The 24,189-nt window shown below is 38.0% G+C and overlaps 1 protein-coding gene across 1 annotated transcript in view; it reads left to right on the top strand.

Moving 5' to 3' along the window:
* Positions 1 to 24,189, top strand: part of ctnnd2a (catenin (cadherin-associated protein), delta 2a) — a 227,923-nt gene that overhangs the window by 91,044 nt on the left and 112,690 nt on the right. Inside the window, exons 4-11 of the mRNA XM_077624096.1 lie at positions 3,720 to 3,754; positions 3,842 to 3,946; positions 8,245 to 8,417; positions 13,489 to 13,537; positions 14,316 to 14,535; positions 15,067 to 15,175; positions 16,285 to 16,417; positions 20,246 to 20,419. Coding sequence (XP_077480222.1) covers positions 3,720 to 3,754; positions 3,842 to 3,946; positions 8,245 to 8,417; positions 13,489 to 13,537; positions 14,316 to 14,535; positions 15,067 to 15,175; positions 16,285 to 16,417; positions 20,246 to 20,419 — 998 coding nt within the window. The remainder of the gene's footprint in view (positions 1 to 3,719; positions 3,755 to 3,841; positions 3,947 to 8,244; positions 8,418 to 13,488; positions 13,538 to 14,315; positions 14,536 to 15,066; positions 15,176 to 16,284; positions 16,418 to 20,245; positions 20,420 to 24,189) is intronic.

The following is a 24,189-nucleotide window of genomic DNA, read 5'->3' as shown; positions in this document are numbered from 1 at the left end:
CCACACAAATTTAAGTTGAGGACAAACGTATCTTTGGCTTGAAATAAACAACCCTATGACATTTGGCGTACCAACATACTCAATTGTGTACCAATACATGGTAGCAGTCACTAACACAGACTTTATAGGAAGCTAAATTTGTTTAAATTACACGTCCATGCCAAATTCCAAAAGTGACTGCAAGAATCACCATCCATTTTATTTCCTTCTAATGTTTAGCAATGCGATTACTGTTCAGACGAACATGAATGTACAGTTCACATTTCATCAATATAAAGTACGTCAAACCAAAGGAAAAATCATTTATCCATGTCTTTTCATACGCTTGCATTCAGTAAGAAATAATTCATTTGACTTTGCACCTGTGAACACACTGCTAAGTGCTACTTTGTGTAGTAGAAGGACACAACTGGAGGATTTGTGTAGACTCATTTGAAGGCAGTGTGTAGCTGTTTTATTAGTGATCCTCTTCAAGTTGAAGACAGTGTGTACCTCTTTTATTAGTAATCTTCAAGTTGAAGGTTAATGACTCATGAACGAAATGGGTGCCAATATGTTTCCAGAGTACTTCATCGGCTTTGAGAACTTGAAAAGTCAAACATCTTCAGTCTTTTTAGAAAAATAAACACATAAAACTTCTTTTTTAAAGAGTTCATTTTCTGCAAATCTTCTATTCATTCATTCATTCATTTTCCGAACTGGGAGGACCCACCTGGAATCGAACCCTCGGCCCCAGAACTGTGAAGCCTACATGCTAATGACTCGCCGCAAATCTTTTATATAGGAAATTAATGTTTGTTAAGAAAGTGAAGGGGAAGGACCTGGAGCTCGAGTGGTTAGTGCGTTGGCCTCACAGCTCTGGGGTCCTTGGTTCAAATCCAGGTCGGTCCACCTGCGTGGAGTTTGCATGTTGTCCCCGGGCCTGCGTGGGTTTTCTCCTGGTACTCGGGTTTCCTCCCACATTCCGAAAACATGCATGGTAGGCTGATTGGACACTCTAAATTGCCCCTAGGTATGGGTGTGAGTATGCATGGTTGTCCATCTCCTTGTGCCTTGCTGCCCACCAGTTCACGGTGTCCCCTGCCTCTGGCCCGAAGTCAGCTGGGATTGGCTCCAACGAATGAATAATAATGAATGAATAATAAAGGTGTAAATGGTGTTTAATGAAAACTGAGTCTTACCACTTTTACATTTCCAGAAACTGTGACATCTACACAAAAAATCATTTGAAGTCCATTAACAATTAAAACATTACAAACTGCTAAAGCAAATAAAAATAAAGTTCACAATCAGTTGTAAACAGATTTTCTGTTTCCTGTGTCATATTAAATAACATCTCAAAAACAGTCTTTTGAGATGGCATCTTTTTCGGCATTCTGTGCTCTCTTCATAATGTTACTGGAATCCATTTAATGTTGCAGAGACCTGCATGACTTCAGATTTGCTAAGGTTATTTGCATTCACTCTTTTATACTAAAAGAAACCATTGCGTGCACATTGATATTCATTTCTGCACTATGAATGTTTTTTTTTAATGCGTGCTGCAATGTTTTAGTAGATCAGGAAAGGGCATTGTGAGATTTATCTGTTGAGAGTGCCGTTATATAAATTGTCTCGAAACGACATGATCCCTATTTTAAGAAAGTGGCAGCCTATTGGGGTGATGTTGTTGTATTCCTTGTGCACATTTGCAATAAAGTAGAATTCCCCAGAAGGTGCCCGGCACCAGTTTCTCATGTCTTTGGGACCCATCTCTTACACTGTAATCCAATTTCATATACTTCGGTAGCATTACCTGTTGCTATCATTTTTTTGCTTATAGCACTATTTTTTTGTACGTAGATTAGAATTTGGAAAAATGTCAAAAGCATTTGTACAACTTTTGTGTTTTTTGTTGTTTTTGTGTTTTCTAATGTACAATTTTACCAATTAACCTAGTAATTGGGTTTTTTTTTAACCTCCAGAAAGCATTTCTAATCAGTTTCCGAGTATACATCTGATACTTAAATGCATAAAGCCAAAATTCAGAATGAAATAAGTCATTTTTACTGTATTTTAGTGTAAATTCTGGTGACACAAACATATTGCATTTTTCTTCACAGACCTGCAACACAGTCCAACTCAGTAAAATCACATTTAGCTTTAGGCATTTGTCATTTCATATTCCTCTCGCGTCTATTTTAAAGAACTTGTGCATTATTAAAACACCACTGTAAACATAAAACCATAGATAATACTGTGTACATATCCAGTTGTCATATAACTTATATTCCCCACATATCCATTTTATTGAATCAGAGCATGAAACAATGAACAAAATAAATAAATAAACAGACAAATGAATAGAAAATAATGCTAAAACCACAATAAAATCCACAACGCTGTCAGGATCCCAGTTACACAAAGCAGTAATCAGAGTGGGCTTTTTATTGCTGTTTTGTTTTGAAGTGAAATTTAATCCAATCTTTTTTTTTTTTTTACTAATACTGAGTTCCATCTTTTTTTTCTTACACTGACTTTTCTCTAGCAGCCACCGCAATGCGCACAAGCTTATTATCTATAACCATTTCTGATTGATCTGCAAACCAGGAAGGTGAGGGTAATTGCTGATTGGCGAATAGTTTTGTCACTTAGATGATAGAAAGCCAAGAAAGGGAAAAACAAATCAAGTTTTTGTCGATTAATTGGTTAATTAAATTAATTAGAAGATTAATTCTCTGCATACAACTTCACACTGATGAGATTTTGGGAATTATGTAAATGCTAATACATCCATAAATGTAGGCATTCAGAACTTTTCTCCCATTTTATTTAGTATGATGCTGAGTTGTTTGGTAGTATTGGGGATTTCGTTCAAACGCCTTGAGTTATTTCGACAGCAATCTGGTTGAGCGTGAATCATCACCATCAATGGTAGTTTTGGCCAAATCTTATCTGGATTCCGTTTTCCTTGCCAGTTTGTGTCTAATATCAATACCTTATGTTAAAAACAAACTAGTGTAATAATCAGAAATATACTCTGGTTTCAACAGATATCCATCCTTGGGTTTTTTATGCTTATTTTGCTTCTTTCACTCTGTGTGGTCAAACATTGCTTTCACTGGTTGTCATCTGCCCTTTTGTGTCCTCAGCCAATCCCTGTCTTTCGTGTCACCCACCTGTTTCTCATTATCTCGTTAATCCCAGTCTATTTAAACCTGTTGTCATTTTTTTTGTCTTATTTTATATCGTCCGGTCAGCATCTGGTCACATCATGGCATCCCCTCGTGTTTCCCCGCCATAAGTTTGTTTTAGCTATGTTGCTGTTTGTTTCTTCATTTTATTCCGAAGCTTTGACTGAAGGTTATATTTTATTTATTTTTTTAATGAGATTGTTTATTAAAGAACATTTTAGTGCACGCCTATTCTTCTGTCCACCTACTTCCCTGAAGTACCACACAGCTTAGCAAGTGTCTTGCTGGTGTCCATCCTAACAGTTGACAACTGTTGAATTCTGGGCAGAATTCTATATTTCACGGGAAACATCAATAGTTAGCAAAGCTTGTTAAATTATTCCAGACGATAGGAAAAAGGCTGACAGTAAGGGAGGCTGTGATTGGCCATCAAGACATCTGTCAAAATGGACTATGACCAACTGGAATTTACAGTTCCCCTTGGACAAGAACTACTTGTCTAATTTTTTTGCAAGAAATTAACGTAATCATTTTATTTGCTTGCAGTTCGGCAGATGATCAGTTTCGTTGGAATGCTCAAGGTAATTAACACACTATTTATATTGAAGATCAAGTATATATTCTTTACAATTCCAGAATCATTGATCGTTTTCCCCCTATTTTCTCAGCAGATGGACAAAAAGATATTGAGGATGAATTGACTACTGGTTTGGAGTTGGTGGATTCCTGCATTCGCTCCCTCCAGGAGTCAGGAATTCTTGATGGTGTCGAACGTAAGTATGCTTTGTGTGTGGGTGTGCCTTTGTGTATCTTCATGGGTAACAGGGGATTTTAATAGGTTCTGGTTGAATCGTAATTATTATTCACACTGCTGTGATCTTGCCACACCTCAAAGCAGACCTTGAACCAAAACAAAGCACGCTTCCAAAATCCTAGAAAAAACATTAGGAATTCACCACCCCCACATTTGTTCTCGTGTGTTCATTTGTAGGTGGGAAATAATTGTGTATGCGTTTTCATTTTATTCCAACTCCTAAAAGATTCAAGTCTCTTTGTCCTTAGGAGGTCTTCATAAATGAACCACAATGATTTTTTTTAATCATAATTAGAAAACAACAATAAGTACATGTCTTTCAGCATAAATTTGTGAATTTGGTCAGAATAATTAAAGTGCAGTATCTTTAGGTATTTAGCAATCTAACTACGTAAAATGCCAAGTCAGTAATGCAGCTGTCACAAAATATATTTTTAGATCAGATCATACTTTGTTCTATTCAATTTAATTTCTAATGTTAAAAATAAATGAAATCTAACCAAATGAGTGGAATTACTGGAATTTGAATCATAGAGTATCTGAATAGTCTATAAATATGTTTTTTTGCAATCATAGATACGATAAATGTAATGTATGATTACGATAGCACATGGTATAGTTTGGTTTGTCATATTTTCCTATCTGTTGTATTCAGATAAGAAATAGTTTCTTGAGAAAGATTCGTGAGAGATCATTTGAAACGTGTGCCTGATGGAAATAATGGAATAAGAGAGTGAACACTCCTTTTGTGATCCTCCACCTTTTTTTGCAAATACACATCTTCCACCACCATCTCATTGTGGGTGCCGATTAATCCAATTCATTATGCAGTGAATGTGACATGATGTTAAATAATGATAAATGTAAAAAGTTACCGTATTTTCTCGCATATTGACCGCCTCTGCGTGTAAGCCGTACCCTTAAAATTGCCTTAAAATCGTTGAATTTTACGATTTCTCTCGTAAAAGAAACCCCCTGATTCACAATCTTCACCTCCATATTCATGGTTTTAATAGGGAGTACAAATGTGTGTAGGGCTTATACGCGAGAAAATACGGTAAGTTGTATTATATGTTGAAATTTGACGTGTGTATGGTATACTCTTAAAATGCTTAAAAACAATTAACTGTTAAAAATCTTTCAGTCATGGCCATTAATTTATTTTTGGTGGTATTAATTGCCACATGTAGACAAACAAATGCATACACTTGCTTCTTATAATGTATGCATGTAATACTTTTATTGTCACTCATACAATACAAAATATATGAACACCATATTCTCAGTAGCCCACACTAACCCATATTGCGAAACAAATACCTACGGTTCCTTTTTTTCCCCCCTATGGTAACACCAAAGCTCTCTTTGACGGCTCTGGGAGTTAAGGCTCACGCAAAGTAATAGTTAATAATTCATGACAAGCAAGGGATTGCATGGGAATGGAATAAGACAAGTGTTTTGTGAAGGAAGGAAACTGAGGAGGTTGATCTCAGTTTGCAGTGAGAATGCCATCGGATAACAGAGACTGAGAAATTAGACAACTTTTATTTTTCTAGGGTAGGCACTTATGGTGGGCTTTAAAGGGGCGCTCAGTTCATCTTTTCGTCGTCTTTGTCTTGAGGCATTTTCCTGAAAAATAAACGCTGGACTCAGAGCACCTGTCTACCACAGAGGCTTAAGAAGAATTTTGGATGTTTTCATGCAAATATGTACTTTGAATCAAACAGAAATATCAACAGTATGTTATTGTTTTTTTGTATAATTGAAGCATGTTTATTTCCAATTCATTCATCCTCCATACTACGTATCGCCATAAGGGTTTCTGGATCCTATCCCAGTATATTTCAAGCGAATAGCAGACTACACCCTAGACTGGTCGCCAGTCAGCCATAGGGCACACAAAGAGACAAATGACCATTCACACTCTCAATCATACCGCCACCAATGGGAATCGAGCCCGCACCAAAGTCAAGCGAGTGAACCACTACACATTAGATTAGATAGATTAGATAAATTTATTTGGGAAATTTCATTGTTACTGTAGCAAGAGGGTGAGAATACAGACACAGGAAAATAAATTTTAGACATAAATAAATAGGTAATAAATAAGTTCATAAATAAATAAATATATAAATAAATAAGTGTGTTGCTGAAATATATATAAAATATACATATACATACACACACAAATGTACATGTACACACACGGTTGGTCTTAACATTCAGCCATTTCTTTTGTTAAAGAGCCTGACGGCTTGTGTTTTCAATTTTCCCCCTATATATTTTGCAAACATTTTTATGTCATTTCTAAGAATTACAAAGCAAACTCACACATAGTTGCAGACATCTAAAATTGTTTGGAAAGTTTACTGTGAATTCTGCGTTCTAGAGCACAGCTTATGAGCCACGCCATGGTTTTGTTGGTGCTCTTTTAACAGCTTTGACATAGCGCGCTGGATTTCTGTAAGAAATAAACTTGGTGAACTTGTCATGCTTAGCCTCAAATTGTTCTTACATGGTGGCACCAAACAGCACACAGAAAATAATTTGTAATAAAACCCCATTCGTGCTTGACTAACTCAACTAGAATGGCCAGTGGCATAGCAGCTTCCTTCTAGCAACTCCCCACAGAGTTCAAAGGGAGAAAAAAAGGTCATGGTTTATAGACTAAAAAATATGGTTTTAACGTTTGATAAACATGATACCATTACCTTACCAGCAAGTTTTTTTTTTCTTTTTTCTCCTCGACTGTGAAGGAAGTAACTGAACTTCTTTTGTTGATTTGTTATATTTTGGATTGTTTTCAAATGTTGCTTAATAGATCTGTGGTCAGAGGTTAAAAACATCTTATATCATAATCATATCTATCCATTTTTTTCTTTTATTTCCCACATAAGGGTTGTGGTTGTGTAAGCACGATACACCCTTGACTTTATGCTTGTCTTATGGGATGTTTTATTGACATATATGACTTGCTTTTAAATATTACTTAGAACAGTAATTCCACTTTTTTTCCTGTCTATCTAGGGCTAACCATTAACCACCGTGGAGCCCTTGCAAGCATTCCATTAAAGTGGTGCATCCACCATGAAGGTGTAATTAAGCACATCACAAGCATATCAGTCTTTTTGTCAGAAATGAAAAGAGACAGCGAGGGAGTAAAAATAGTTGCCTAATGAAATATATATGAGGGATGGGAGCACAAGTCACAGACCTAACTGCCCTTGAATAAAACACAATGTGATATAAACACAAATGCACTCATCCACACCACTGGCTATTGAGAGATTTGCTGACAGTGACCTATTTAGTGTCAATCACATTTCACAATACCCTCATTAGCCACATTATACACATGTTCACTAAGCATATTCAGTTTTATGATTTTAATGGACATTATTAGTATTATTATAAAGATAACCCTGGTTCTGTTCTTAAGGTTTTGATACTTGAATACAATTGTGATGTTTAGTAACATATTTGAGCAGAGCAGTTTTACACCGCAGCAAACTAAAAATAATAAATCATGTTTTATATTTTAAATCAGAACATTGCACTTATTTTAAAGGCAGAATCTCCTCTGTATTTATCAGATCTATCTAAGTGGGCCACGCAAGTGTATATGTGTGAGAATACTGATGATCAAATGTGCGCTTTTTGTCTTCATTGGTATGTTAGCTACGTATTTTTGTATTATTTTATGTAGTTATTATTGGGTTAGTGCTATTTAGAAATTGGGATTACCAAGCACCGTTTGCCGTGAAAACCGAAAAGGTAGCTTTAAAGTATTTTTTCCCTTCAATTGTAAAACGGGTACATTGTGAAGAAGGTTCAAGAAGAGGTTTCTTTAAATCAACGGTTTAAAAAAAGTTTTAACATGGGTGGAAACATATCCAGTTGTTTCGTCTATTGCAACTTCTTTTCAGCCTTCCTCATCCTCATCCTCCGATGTTCTCTGTTCCTCTGTTTCTCTTTCCCTCTGCTAATAAATTATGTATGCCATCTCCAACTCACGGAGTGCTGCACTGCTGCACTATCTTCTCTAAATTGCTCTCTCTCTCTCTCCGCCTCTCTCACTTCCCTATTTTTCTCTTCACTTCTTTTTTACTCGCCTTCATCCCCCGCTACTCTTTGAATTGCCCCCTGGTCTTTCTCACTATTCGCTCTCTCTCTCTCTCCCTCTATGTAAATGCATACATGCACATTGGCATCACAAACTCTACCCCCCATCCAAGTGACTCCTGTCTCCATCCGTAGGACCGACGCTCCTCTCCCAGAGTTCCTTGCAGCTCAACTCCACCCCGGAGGCTTCGCTCCAGTACTCTGCCAGCTACCATAGCAACCAGACCCTCGCCCTTAGCGACAACATCTCTGCAGGATCTCCTCAGCGCAGTGGGCATGTTGGAGGAGCTGTGCACAGCTATAACCAGGTAGGATATGCTGCAATGTTACAAGATGCTCAGTTTGAAGACAATAAGATGACTGGATCTTATTTGGTTGGCACTTGCCTTTAGTTTTTTATTAGTTAGACTACTTGAGGGATTAAATCGAAGTCTTTGCATGAAGTTTCACAGTGAGATGTTATGGCTTTTCTTGTTGCTTTTGTTGTGTCGTAAAAATGAACAAACAGTTCAGAGAGAAATATTGAAAGCATGCCATTAATTGGGCAGGCATTTTTAAAGTTTTCAAACACAGTTAAAGCTGTTTTTAAAAATGCAGGTAATACGATGCTCACCCACTCACAATTAAGAGCAATCAAAAGCGAGTTTAGTGTTTACTAGTTCCAGTGAAATAAAGCTGCAGGTGAAGGCCTATCATAATTACAGCAGTCTGGTAATGAAGAGTAATAGAGTAAGTCAAGATTTCAAAGGTGATGTATTATCATCATAAAAGCGCTTATTTGCCCACAAAGGGCTTCTCAAACAGATGCTCAAATGCCTCCATTCATTATCAGCTTCAATTTTGTTTTATCTTTTTTTTTTTTTAAATATAAGCGACTTAATTCTTCATGACATTATATCTGAGTTCATTAGGTTTCCAGGGTTTTAATTTCTACTGATGTCTTAATAGTGTCACTTTTCCACATAATTATAAATTGTCATATTAGTGCCATGGTAGAGCTTTCCCTTTTTTTCCGATCTCCTCTGTCTTTTTGCCTCACCATCGCTGTCTGAATGTGTGCGGCTTTATGTGTAATCGCCTCTCATGTTATGGCCTTGTCAATGTAATTGGGCCAGAGCTGTCAGCGAGGGTCATGAATTCACTTTTTCACAAGCTACTGCTGAATCTCCATGGATAGGTGAAGCCCACAGGCATGCACACTACGTAGATGTTTTTATTGCCACGTACTTGTAGCACTGTTTCTATTGGTAGCACACAACCCAGTGATTGCTTTTTATAATTTTGGTAAGGCATGTAAGTATATTTTAAGTTTGAAGACAGTGCCATTTTTGGAGTGAAATAAAAAGAGCGCCATGTTGGTGCTCTTCTGGAGGGTATTTATAACCCTGAGAGTCTTTTGTTTAATAATACATGGCTACATGGCACCTCAACTACTTCAGTGTTTTAGTGGCAGAAGCGGTACTGCAAAGGTGTCAACCAACGCAATAGGGAACACCGTTTATTTGCTCACCAATCATTTATTTGCCATCTTAATGAGTTGTCCATCGATTACAAGACTTTATTTAACATGTTCAATTTCCTAAAGTCCTTATCTGGCTACAGTTTTGGGTCCTGCTTGTAATTTCTTTTGGCAATTGGCTTCGTAAATCAACTACTCCAAGGTCCCATGAGTCATATTCCTTGAAATAGACACTTGCATCTATACAAAAATAAAATTAAAAAAAGTTAAATACAGGGCAGCCCAGCGGCTGAGTGGTAAGCGTGTCGGCCTCATAGTGGGGGACCTGGATTCAAATGTTCTCCCCGGGCCTGCGTGGTTTTTCTCTGGGTACTCTGGTTTCGTCCTACATTCCAAATACATGCATGCATGTTGGCTGACTGGACACTCTAAATAGAATGTGAGCGTGAATGGTTGTTTGTCTCCATGTGCCCTGTGATTCAGGGTATCCCCCGCCTCTGGCCCGAAGTCAGCTGGGATAGGCTCCAGCACCCCCTTCGACCCTAGTGAGAATAAAGCAGTTCAGAAAATGAAAATATATATATATATATATATATATATATATATATATATATATATATATATATATATATATATATATATATATATATATTATGGTTGTTTTGATACAAGTTTGTAATTTTATTCATGAAGGTTAGATGGAAAATGAGATGATTTAAGCAGGTTACAATGAGCATCTAAGGAAGTTGGTTAAAGGAAATGATAATTAGGTGGACTTCAATTCAAAGAAGTTTAAACACTTAGTCATTCCATTGTAAATTGCAAATATTTGAGTTACTGTTATTTTAATCAAAGGATGAGCATATGCTAATTTGACATAAATTGGTAGATCCTTACATATGATTTATTGGCATTCAACACAGGTTAAATATAACTTCATATAGTTAGCACGTTTAACAAGTGATTGAAACTATAAAGTCTATCAGGGCTACATCGAATTGAAAATTATTATTACAAAAGTAAAGTTTGAATGGCTACCTCGTGGTGTAGTCGGTCTCTCTCCTAACTTTGGTGAGGGCAGGAGAGGGCTCAATTCCTGCTAGTGGCAGTATGATTGTGAGTCCGAATGGTTGTCTGTTTCTCTGTGTGCCCTACCTGACTGGCAATCAGTCTAGGGTGTCGTCTGCCCTTCGCCTGAAATCAACTGGGACAGGCTCCAGCAACTCACGTTACCCTTACAAGGATGCGGTATGGAATATGAATGAATAAAATTATAACAATAATGGGGTTTCAATATGTCCAGATTGGAAGGGGTCTCCCTTGCAGTCAACTATAAGAGGGCGTAGCTCACCCCGCAGACCCAGATGAGAAGTGTTTTAGAAAATTCATGAATATTTTTTTTTTAGAATGAAATCCAGATTGTATCAAAAAGAGAGTAAAACAGACTTGGGCTAACATAAGATTGGTACTGATGAAAACTGAATTGACAAAACACATACTTACATAATGATTATATGACAGAAGAAATAGTATGTCTTGCACATTTTGTATCTTAGTTTGACTTGTTCTATCCCATATTTGGGATGCGAATAAAGTATGGTGGCACTGTCTCAACGTAATTCACAACCAGCAGCAGTTTGCTAGATTCATTTAATGACAATTATACTTATAAAAAGGCTTCAAACTATTCATTGCCACTCCTAAATCAAATACATGTAAAACAAAGCACTTTACATCTAGTTTAAGGAAAACAACCAAGTTTTCTCGCTTTCAAGTCTGCTATTTTAATGCTTATGCTAAATAACATCTATATTGTGGTGTTAGCTTAGTTTGTACTGCTGATCTCACAAACTGTACAGCAACACATGCAGACAAACAATATAGCTGTACTTCAGTCATATTTCCAGCACACTGTTTGTGCATCTCTGTTGGTAGATGTTATTTATTATTGCTATTAATTGAGGAGAAATAGGAAAGTAGAATTTAGTTTTGCGAGCCAAGGTAAAACAATGCAAGTGCTCCAAGGTGACTCAGGGACTGTGCTTGCATCATGGTGCATTATAGCTGCTCGGTGAGTAATAATGTATCTGGATCACCTTTACAGCTTTAAGTATCAACATAAGGCTGTTTGGCTCAGCTGAACACTGGCATATGTCCTTTCCCTCCCACAGCTTTGTGAAAAAAACGAGGCCTGTGTGTTCTCATGAGAATTTCGAAAAGAACCCGTGCCAAATGGTGGAACTTGTCTATTTTGCGGAACAATTTGGTAACACCTGCCACAACCAACATCTCATTGGTGTTTTGTAGAACAAAGATGCATATTATTCATAGTTTAGCATATATTACGGTACCTGTTGGTATCTTACCATGGGACTGTTTTTTTCTACAATTCATTTGAAGTTAATAGTTAAAAGCTGTATTTCACATTGATTGCACACTAAATGTTGTAGAACATCCTGTTAATACTAAAAAACAAGTTAGTTGCAGTCCTGTACGTAAAGTGTATAAGATCATTAACAACCAGAGAATGAATGCTGTAGTTTGTGTTGTGTGGTGACTCACAACTTGTATTCAAATTTTGTAATGTTGAATTCGTGTTGGAGTGTGGTAGAGTTGTACCTAGTCCTGGAATATACAAAGATATGCTACAAAAAGATCAAAATCAAGTAAGGAATAGTCAATAAACACTAAAACATCAAGATATTTAAACAAAGAAAAGACTCAGAATGAAGTTGCTGTTCTATAAGGTGGGCCACAGCAAGAATAAAAGAAAGTGACAGGATATAGAAGAAACAATGAACCAAACCACAGAACAAAAAAGGCTGAAAGAAATCACGGTGCAAAGTACAAACAAATTGACAAAACAGTGAGAATCAACTGGACAAGACTGGAGTGGGTGGAATAAGCTGAGTTGAGTTTTCTCACCAGCCTTCACCTCTGCTTAAGTGAGATTTTTCTAACTTGAGGCCTTAACTAGAACTGCGCCGGTGGTCTTCCGGTTCCTCACAATGGAAACTGAAATATCTGACCTATCTTTTTGCATCATTCTTCTAAGTCATGAGACTTCATATTATCTTGAGACCCCCATGATGCTACTCTTCAAAGAAAATAAACATGGACAAACATCTTAAATACACTTTCTCATTAAGGGCTTCATGTTTGTAAGTAGGTTAGGAGTCAATGAGATTACCAAAACAAACTTTGTGTTACAATAACCTCATTCTAAATGTATTCCAATCAAGAAACATCAAGTGTACACAAATTCAGCGACCTGGCATAGTTGTTTAAATAATAATTGCACACATTCCTTAACTCCTCTAAATCCTTTTTTCCCAAATGCTACTGTTTTGTTTCCTATATGATCTATATAACTGGAAATGCTGATGTATAAGGTGATGATTTATAAAAATCAGTCTTGAAGATTATTATCACTTGGTGTACGAATAACCTTCACATAAGACACCCTATACAGAATGTTTTGGGTTATATGAGCGACTACATGAATTAAGATTGGATTTAAAATATACATGTAAATTCATTAATTGTCACGATTTCGACGATGATAGATAGTATTATACCAAGGGTTTCTAGTCATTTACTTCAAGTATGGACTACCATACTGTTTAATCAGAGTTTTCTTTGGTCAAAGAAATTTCTCTGAGATTATTATATACAGCTTCCAAGAGTCTGTTTGAAACTCCCAAACTGTGTACCATAGGGATTTCATTAAGATCTCTGTCGCCCTCCTTGCTCAATGATGTGACTGAAGTCATTGTGCATATACGTTTTTTTAATACTCCGTTCTTTATCTCTTGCATCCTCCTATCATTTCTTTCCATTCCATTTCATCACCAACCTAATTATCTCACACATTTATTCATCCCTTCTCTTCCCTCTACATTTTTAAAAATCAAACCCAGGTGACATCGAGCCGTGCAGCCCAGCAGCAACAATCACAAAGTGGGGCAGGTATGTATTGACCTCTCATTTCTTTTTCTTTTTTTTGGGGCGGCTGGTATATCCGCCTCGTGTTTTTATATAATTAAGTAATAGATATGAGATCACTTGATCATTCGCCGAGTTGCTGAAATTTAACAACAGTGGAAGTTATGCCTGACAGCTTTAATAAGATAATTGTTATACTAATAAGTTTCTTCAAATTGATTTTACGACACTCCAAAGTCATTATTAATTCTATAGAAGTGCTGTCATTTTCTTTGCTTTATCCTAAGAATTGGTAAAGCAGTATGTGTTCGAGTCTTAAGTTACGTATTTTGGAATCTTTAAAAAATAGATTTTTGTCAACCTGAGATGGCGTTATGTATTTTAACATTCCAGTTTAATTCTTTCATTTATTTTCTGATCGGCTTTATCCTCAAAATGGTCGCGGGGGGTACTGGAGCCTATCCCAGCTGACTTCGGGCACGTAGCGAGGGACACCCTGAATTGGTGGCCAGCCAATCACTTGGCTCAAGGAGACGGACAACCATTCACACTTACACTCATACCTAGGAGGCAATTTAGAATTTCCAACCAGCCTACTGAGAGGTCGATGCACTAACCACTCATCTGCCAGGCCACCTCACCAGTTTAATTCATACACTGAATTCACTGAATGTCCTTAAAAAAATGTATTTCACGTTTTAGTACATTTTGAAATATTTACATATTGGGGATTTTGTTATTTTTCTACACTAACCAGATTTTTGATGGATATATGTGCTGTATTTTGATTTTTGTCCATCAGGAATCTACTACTCCAGCTCTACCTTACCCACCCAACGTGTCAATTCCCCTCTGTGTGGTGGGGGAGGGGGTTCCGGGCCGGGCTCCCCCAACAAACTCCAACGCCTGGGTTCTGCCTCTGACTCTCTGGGGTACTCGACCACTCAACGCCTACCTTCTTCCTCCTCATCCTCCTCTCCCAGCAAACAGTGTCCTGCTAATCGACTGGCTAAGTCATTCAGGTACTGCATGTGATGCTCATCTTGATTTTGATGAATTGCTGTTGATACTAAAGATTACAAGTAACACTGATGAACAGAATCTGGAATTAAACACATCAATCTTACAGATGATGAAAGAAAGGTTGATAATGTCATAATTAAATCTGATTTAAAGTGTGGCCCTTCGGTTTGGGTGTGGTTAGCACGTCGGCCTCACAGCTCTGGGGTCCTGGATTCAAATCCAGGTCGATCCACCTGTGTGGACTTTGCATGTTCTGCGTGGGTTTCTTCCGGGTACTCCGGTTTCCTACCACATTCCAAAAAAATGCATGGTAGGCTTATTGGACACTCTAAATTGCCCCGAAGTATGGGTGTGAGTGTGCATGGTTGTCCGTTTCCTTGTGCCCTGCCCTTGAGTCAGCTGGGATAGGCTCCAGCACCCCCCATGACCTAAATGAGGATGAACCGGTTTAGAAAATGGGATGGGTTGAGATGAGAAAAAAACATTTCACAAACGTTCTGAATGACTGGTGTTTGTTATTTCTTTTCCAGTACCAACGTTGCCGTGACGACAGGTGGTGGTGGTTCTCCCCTGAGGTTGGCCTCTCCACCCAACTCAACTGGTGGAGGGGCTGGCTCATCATCGTCCCCTCTACATCAGGTAACAATCACTTCAGTCTGAAATTAACCATGATTTTATTTGTATTTTAATTGTGTATTATTATTATTATTTTATGCAGTGTTATAGAACTTTGCACTGGCTTTAATGTTGAAGGCATGTTGATTAGTTGGGTGTGTAGCTTGTAGCCCCCCCTAATTATGTAAATACTTTGTGGTGTACAAACTTGAATAGTGGCTCGATAGTATGAATGCCACGTTGCTATTTTGGTGGCCTCGGTTCGATTCCTGCTTGTATGGGTTGTGTCATTAAGGGCATCCATCATAAAACTGTTGCCAAATCTATCATGCGGATCATCTGTTTCGCTGTGGTGACCCAGGAGGGGATAAGCTGACGAGTCAGTCAGTATTGGTGGGTGTACGTCCGTCACTGTTTTAGTTCACCTAACACAAGTGACTAATGGTTCTGCGCCTTGCATTAAGGTCATATTTAAAGTCCACTTTAGCTGTTATTCCCACTGTATGATGTTTATTTTTATAATAGCTGGAGCCTGCATGGGAACCCCGCAGTCATGCAAGTGCAATAGGTGGAGAGGATAAACACTACATTTAACCTGGAAGAAAGTAGTAGTGGGGGATTCAAGAGGTTACAAGCTATCAACAATGTTAACACAATTTTCATGTTTGTCTTTTATTTGACACAATGATTGACCTACCCCCTCCTCAACAAGAGGTCCAAAAATTCAGTCCAGATGACATTTTAAATAGAATATATTTTTATACACAGCATATAGTATTGCGCTTTCGGGAAGCATAGCATGAACTAGGTGACAGCTTATTTATACATTGAAGCACAAAATAGGTTTTGTGCTGCACTTCTTTGCTGATTGAGTTACATTTAGAATGAGAAGTCCATTGAAGTGATTTCCAAAGATGGACAAATCTACTTGAGGAATGTTTACCTTGCAGGAATACTGTAGTAGAAGTTGGTTTAAAATATCTGGATGTACAGAAATAAAATTATAACCAAAACATGCATTTTGCTACCAAGAGAGAGTAAGTAAAATAATTGCACCAATTTATATACTTTAATCTCTCTTTGTGCTCTGTTTATTTAGCAATATTTGACAAAGCTATTGCTTGTCTTTGCAGATGAGCTCAGGCATTGGCAGTTATGCCACTTTGTCTCCCAAACGACTTGCAGCACACCATGCGTCCGACCAGTACAAGATTTCCCATGAGCTCTACGCAACTGCTACACTTCAGAGGCCTGGCAGTCTAGCAAGTAAGCGTCTCACACTCCATAGATTACGATATTAGTCATTACTACTCTAAATATGCCATTCATAGTTTTATGCACAATCGTCTGCAGTCATAGTTGGACATAAACACTGTCTGAATATATTTTGGTCCACTTTACAAATACAGTGGTACCTCGACATACGATCTTAATCCGTTCCGGGACTGAGCTCGTATGACAAGTTTCTCGTAACTCGAGGTAACGTTTCCCATTGAAATGAATGGGAAACAAATTAATTCGTTCCAACTCTCTGAAAAAAACACCAAAAACAGGATATTGGATTGAAAAAAATGTTTTATTTCTTATAATTCGCCATATATTGACAAAGTAATAAATAACGAGTGGTTTAATAGAAATAAAGTGTTTAATCTAACTAAAATTGGGCGGATTTCGCCGAGGGGAGAGAGAGACGCACAAAAGGGGCGGGGGGTTCGGTTTGTTTTCAACATGACGCACTCGTAAACAGAACAAACACTCCACCCTCACGTTCGCTATCCATGGGCTGTTTGCTGTCGTACTATTCCCTTCAAAATATTCCGAAAATGATGCACACAAATGTCCTCACAATCGGAGAACGCACGACCACTTGCCAACGAGCAGCAAGCAGTCTTATCAGCGATCGCCCCGCTGCTCATCTTCTTCTTCTTCTTCTTCTTTTTCACCTCAGGCGCCTGAGGATTACCCTCAGCAGCGCTAGGGCTGCCACTGGAACACGGATAAGTTCATCCAGGGAGTTGCCCAAGCCGCGATGGTAGCGTTCGGTCATTAAGGCCGGACAGCGGAGCCATAAGTGTTCAGACGACTCTGTTTCCTCGTCGCACAGGCGGCAGCGATCCGAGTCGGATTTCTCATGGGAGCTTACAGGGGCGCTGGCTAGCGGCTCCTTTTAGCTTGTAGCATCTGTGTTCGCATCCCCGGGGATGCTGTTGCGAGCACGAGTATACTTCATTACCCAGAAAGCCCTCTTTTCCCCGCGCATGGGCGTTGTGCGTTTCCTGGTCTGAATAGCTCATCCGGTGCTCGTAAATATTGTTATACGTACACGAAAGATATGCAAAAAAAAATGCCATGGCCACCTGGCTTGGTCGCATAACGAAATTTTGACCGCATCACGGGCGAATTATTCGATCGAAATTTCCCCCGTAAGACGAGCATTCCGTATGACGAACGGTCGTATGACGAGGTACCACTGTAACTGGAAATTCTTATTCCAGTGTGCAAACTGTTAGCATCATTGAACCTTTTTAACTGCTAAGGCCATATTTTTTGAATACCTTTCCTGGTAGATACATTATTTTACTGTATTTCTTGGGGTAATATTTTGGATTGGATTGTCAATCATTCGTTTATTCATAATCCTAGCTCCTTATTCTCACAAGGGTTCTGGAGATGCAGGAGCCTATCCCAGCTGACAACGGGCAGGAGGCAGGGTACACCCTGATTTGTTTGCCAGCTAATTGCTGGATAGCGTATTATCCATAACTTTGACAAAGTCTCACATTGCTAATGCACCTCAGAATGTCATTTTTGATATAATTGATCACAAGAATTTTAAAAAAAGAAGAAAAATCGCTTTATTGCTAAGTCATTCAAACGTAGCTAAAATTGAACACTGTTCCCTAAAAATGGGTGAAGAAAAAATGAACTCAGGCCTAGCAGCTAGACACCATTTTGCATTTAAAAAAATTTATGTAACATTTTAATTCAGTTTGGGTGGTGACTTTAACTTTCCTCTCTTTTATTTCCATTTGTAAATGGTATTTCATTTTGGCCAAAACAGATCTAGTCAGACTGAGCTAACTATCGATGATAATTTCCATCTTCTGTACAAATAATGTTTGTGTAGCTGCAAGGAGAAGTGGTCTGTGGGAAAATCAATATGTCTTTGTGTATTTGTGTGTGTGGGGTGTGGGCCCAGTTTTATTTAAGCACCTGGGTTATGATGAGCCTCTTTGTTGCATATCAATGCCGCGCTCAGCCATTCTTAGAAAGGTCAAGTACTGCGTTTTAGTCGATTAAATGAACTGATCTGTGAACGACTCCGCCGGCGTGCTGAGGTTAGTATTTTAAGATTTACATCAAGGTCCAAATCCCTTAAAATCTTTTGGAGCACACTTGTGGCTGCCCTCTATAAAGTACAACATAACTGTTTGTATTTTATATGGCTGATGGTCTTGATGTTAGAAGGGAGTATCTTCTATCATTACCAGTACCAAGTATCAATGGATATTCGGCAGATTAGCTTTTTTTTGTTAACAAAAATATTGAAAATAATTAACAGCGACAAACACAGGGATTGACCAAATAAGATTTTTTTTAAAGGACAGAGTGGATCATGACAAAAGTACACATGCATTTTTCCCATTGCATGACTTGTTATATCAGTAGAAGAATACATGGGTGGTTTCAACACTGGGAAAGCCAGCCTGACAGTAACAATTGATAACTGAATGGTTGATGTTGAATGATGTTGCCCGAGGTGCATTTGTAATGCCTTTGGGTGCTCACTTATGAAGCCTTGCTGTATTTATGAATTAACGAGACATTGAGCTTGCTGGACAGGATGTACATGTAATACTGTACATAGAGAACAACCATTAAAAAGTTTTGCTGTGTCCCTCAACTAGCAATTACAACTATAAAATGTGACTATAAAATGTGCTTTGAATCCATTTCAAACAACAGCAGTTTCATTCATACATTGTGTTAACCTTAAATATTTTACTGAATTGAACAACATAGAAAATATATTTTTTGCACTTTTGTGTTCTTTACTTCACTCTGTCTATTGAAAGAATAAGGTCAGTGCTTCTGAAGTCCTTTGACTAAAAAAAAAAAGAAATAATAAAAATACATGAAAAAAAGAAATAAAAACCAACTCAAAGACTTCAAAGTTGGAGAGGATTTGAGGAAAGGAGCCAGCTTGGGTGAGTCATGCTCTTAAATGGGCGCGTTTTGCCTATTTCATAAGTTTGTAACTTGCAAATTCAGACTTTTAATTTAGGCAGCTTTCCTGCTTTTTTATCTGTGCCATTGCAGGAAAACTCAGTGGAATCTAAGATTTCTCTGAACTTGTTCTCTTTATAATGTGTGATTAGTTTTTTTTTGTAAGACACCTAAAAATAACAGAAATTTGACTTTTTTCTTAATTTAATGTCTTCTTGTCATTCTTCAACTTAGTTGTTTTTTCCATTGTAGTGAACACGTCTCCTGTCAATGTCTTTGTCGCCCTCTGAATTTGGACTTTCTTCCAAACACCCAGCATATCATTATTTTATTGCTGACTAACAGGAATGTGGTGTCTGTAGATTAAAGAAAATGAAATGCTGTGGCGTTTTTCTCTTTTTATTCATCTTCTGCTCATTATCCATAATTTCTTCTTGTGTCCGTGTCACCAACTACAGTCTTCTTTTTAAAGTCTACTGCAGAATACACCCTGATCATTTTGTAATTGGTGCACCTTACAGCCAAATGGGGGGAAAGGTGCTAATGGTAAGGTTTTTTTTGGGAAATGACCTTTCTATTGCACCTTCCACCTTCAAACATGTTGCTTCCTTTTAGTATAGAATCTCGTTGCTGTATGTATCATCCAAATTTGAGCGTATTCACCTCTTTTCTTATTAATGTACATAACCACTCCCATTACATCCTATTTGACTTCAGCCTCATGGTCATTATGACCCCGATTTTATTCCTATTTTTTATTGACCAGATAAAACCTATTTTCCTTCTTGACTTAAAAAAATGAATCTGAGGTGTTGTGGGAGATTTTACAACTTTTTAACTTTTTTCTTTCCTTTTCTTTTACTTCAGGCTCCCGTGGCTCCTACAGTAGTCAGCACAGTCAGGAGCCCCTCCGACCTTTGGGTTCCCCAGAACACCATATAGACCCTATATATGAGGAACGTGTGTATCACAACAAGGGTCCCATGAGGAGTCTCAGCCAGAGCCAAGGGCCTGACTCTGGCCCCTATCGCAACAACACTGGTAAGTACTTTTTACACTGGCATGGTGAACTGTTCAGCTCATGTATTATGTATTCAGAGCCCAGACTAGTTGGGTTTTACCAATTTATCCAATTTTAATTAATGAAAAATTTTAAAAAAGTCTATGGTCGCCATTATAAAACCTTTATTACTAGTAAATGAAAATAACATGTTTTAAATCCATTACTCTCGTGCAGTGGTAGGGAACCTATGGCTCAAGAGGCATATATGGCTCTTTTGATGGGTGCATATGGCTGACCGCTGATGTGTGAGGTAAAATATGGAAAACGCTGGTGACAAAGATGAGTCCCAATTGCACCACTACCTCTAGTGCCACTTTAATGATCTTTTTTTTCCATTAGACATTGGCATGCGTACTCTCATTGATACTCATTGATTAGTAGCCGCGTAACAATGTTGTCAAAAGAATTCAGTGAATTTTTGTACTTTAAAAGTGGTTAGATGACTAAAAAAGGCACAGATTTTTCATGTAAATTCTGATTATGGCTTTCAAGGAATAACATTTGAAAATATGTATGGTTTATGCCTCTTTCTGTCAAAGATTCCCACCCCGTTCTTGAGGATGAACAGAATAGAAAATGAATGTATAAATGAATGAATGAACGAATATTATTGATTGTCAATAATTGGAAAGGTATTTATTTAGGTAACATTTGCAGTTTTCGATTGGATGGAACTGCACCGCTTTGTGGGAGCGCTGTTAGGGAAACCGTAGGACGTAGCTATTCTCACAGCTTACCCGTGTTACTCCATTGTTGTCAATGTATTTTTAATAGGCCCTTACTGTGCTTATCTGAGTGCGGGTTTAGGTACGCCATGTTAATCCCATTAATATTATCATACCCACATGAAAACAACCAAGTCGGTTCTGCCTCATTCATGGCCCCCCCCTGATGTCATTAGCCAGCCTAGCTGTAATAGCTATGATTAGGATTTGAGTCAGAACCATGGCAATAAATATGGCACTTCAGAACAACATTATTGGATAGATGAGAATTGCCTTTAAGCATGAATCCCTGCCTTGTAGGTACTCTTGAGCATTAATTGATCAATGTCTGTGTTCTTTTCCTTGTGAATGTCTTCTGTTTTACATGTGCAGTGATAGTGGTCCTTCAGTAGAGTTTTTCAATTAAATGAGTGTGCTTCAGAAGCAGTTAGAATACAGTTGCTGTTATCTCTAAGTTACTGTTCCCTTTATTTGTTGGTTCAAAAGATGAGTCTAAGTAAACAGGCAAAGGACATTTACTCAGAAGCTCCATGCTCCAAAAATCAATAGTACGTGAAGTAAAGCGTGTGCTTTTAATTATACCCCTTTAGCTTCACAATATGCTGCCTCATAAGTCCCAGCACGGCGATTGTTTCTATAAACAATTTAACATAAATAGGCTTATGGTTAACTGCCCTGCGGATCAACAACAAAGCCTTAGCCTAAGTTAATAAAAAGTCATTTGTGTCATATGTGCTAGAACAGGTGGAACAATGCTTGAGTGTCTAGCACGGCCGCCTCACAGTTCTGAGATTGAGGTTTCAATCCCCGATGGGTTTCTGCCTTCATAAATGTAGTATGATCTAGAGTTAGGTGGTCTTTTGTTTCGTTTTCAGAGCAGTTGGGATGATCAACCATTGTTCCAATTTAAGCTTTAGTGCACTTTCTTCCCTACCCATATTTGGACCGACTTTTATTGTATGTGTGGGGCATTGTTCCAGTGTTTTTCATCATGAATTAAACCAGGCTGAGGTCCCAGCACAACACAGGTTAATGTGGCCTATTGAAAGCGTGACCGGACGTTTGGTCGAAAGATGTTTGGTCCCCGGACGTTTTGTCGAAAGACGTTTGGTCGACCGGACGTTTGGTCGACTAGACGTTTGGCCGAACGGACGTTTGGTCGAACGGACGTTTGGTCGAACGGACGTTTGGTCGCTGTCAAATTATGACAGAGTTTACTGTTTATATTTGGATATTAGATATTTAGATATTAAACTCACTCTCTCTCATGATTATAATTTTGAGAGCTGTTTTAACAGTAACAACCCCGCGACCAAACGTCCGTGCTACCAAACGTCCGTGCTACCAAACGTCTTTCCACGAAACGTCCGAGTACCATTGAAAGAGAATATTTCTGTGTGGTCACAATGTCTTATATTTTAATAGACAGTTTCTTTTGTTATGATTTCTGTATAAAATACTTTTTTTCTTCTTCTTTTCTCCTGCTAACAAAGTCAAATGAGACCGTTTGCTCAGCTTGCTAGCGATATATTGTCGCCCTCACATGATACAGAATGATCTTAAAAGTGGGTTGTCTTTGTTGCCTGCAGTTATAAGCAACACAGGATTTCTTTGATTTCAAGCCGTGCAGTCATGATGCTCCTGCTGTTTACATTTCTTTTGTTGTCTCACAGACCTCATTAGCTCCTCCGCATGAACATTAATCATTAGTCCATTAACACTGAAGAAAAGAAGGTATTTTAAAGATTGAAATTGGAATTGTTGCAATCAAAACACAACAAGCCTGCATTCAATTAGTGAGCATGATGTCTTTTAATCAGGAAGTATAGAAAAGACTCCTAGATTAAATACTCAGATTTTTCTTTTCTTCCTGTAGTTTGTCTACCCACATATATTCGTAAAAACCTTTTGGAAACATTTTAATGGTTTACAGCTGTAAAAACTCACTTTTTTTCACTAAATACACTGTTGGTGAATACATGAAATATAAAATTACTTTAGCAGCAAAAGTTTCTATTTCTAAGAAAAATAGAACCTACTTTTCTGTGATCTGAAGGAATGCCAGAGTCCCAAAGATGGTGTTTAGTATGTTAGTTATTTAGTTAGCTGCCTCGTCTATTTCACCAATCCTTGAAATCCATTAAAACAATGTAAAATAATAGATACATACCTTTTTATTTGTTGAAAAATGATGGGTTGTACCCTCTGTATTCTTTTAGTAGGGGAAGTAATTCCTCTAATGGCAGCTACCCATCTAAGCACCAAGTCGTCACACCCCAAAAATGATTTAAGTACTACTGACCAACAACGGTAGGATGTTCATTTAGTCTTGAGTGATAACTAAAAGACTGCGTTAATACCACTGCATCAAATTTGAAGTGGTTTTGAAGCTGTTACTCTTTAAGACCATTGTAACCTTTGAAACAGGTAACCAACCCATCCCCACAAGTTGGAGACCAGCAGAATAAAAAGTAGATTCAATAGGAGAGCTGTATGTGTTAAGGATTGGTTTTCTTTAGTTTTTTCCCCTGTGTGACCTGTCCCTGTGATTGCCCATTAAGTTCACCTGTCGTTTCCCTGCTTGCTGCACATTGTGTGATACAGGTGTTTGTGATTGTCTCGTCAACCCATGTCTGTCTATGGAAACCTTGTGTATTTGTCATTCCTTGTTGGATCGTCTTGTGTATACCAACGTGTTTCCATGTGGTGCTCTCGCTATGTCCTGTGCTCCTCGCTTCCCCAACATCCTACCCATCAGGTTTGACTTTGTTATTTGATTTTGAAGTCTTGAAGTCTCTTTTTTTGACAACCTTGCCATAGTCAGGAAAATTTTTGTTTGTGCACTCTCACTTCCCGTCTTCGTGTTGACAGAACCCCCACTCCCTGTATAAAAGTCAGGCAGGTAAACAACTATATTTTCACTCAAGGAAAACTTTAAAACCTAGTGTATAATGAAATTTAATCTAACTAATGGTTATTTTACAGAAGATTTCTTCAGTAAAATACCCGCATTATGTTTTATT

Source organism: Stigmatopora argus, chromosome 17 (assembly GCF_051989625.1).
Source record: "Stigmatopora argus isolate UIUO_Sarg chromosome 17, RoL_Sarg_1.0, whole genome shotgun sequence".
Classification (NCBI taxonomy): domain Eukaryota; kingdom Metazoa; phylum Chordata; class Actinopteri; order Syngnathiformes; family Syngnathidae; genus Stigmatopora; species Stigmatopora argus.
The sequence above is the reverse complement of the archived record's forward strand: the minus strand, read 5'-3'. Positions and strand labels throughout refer to the sequence as shown.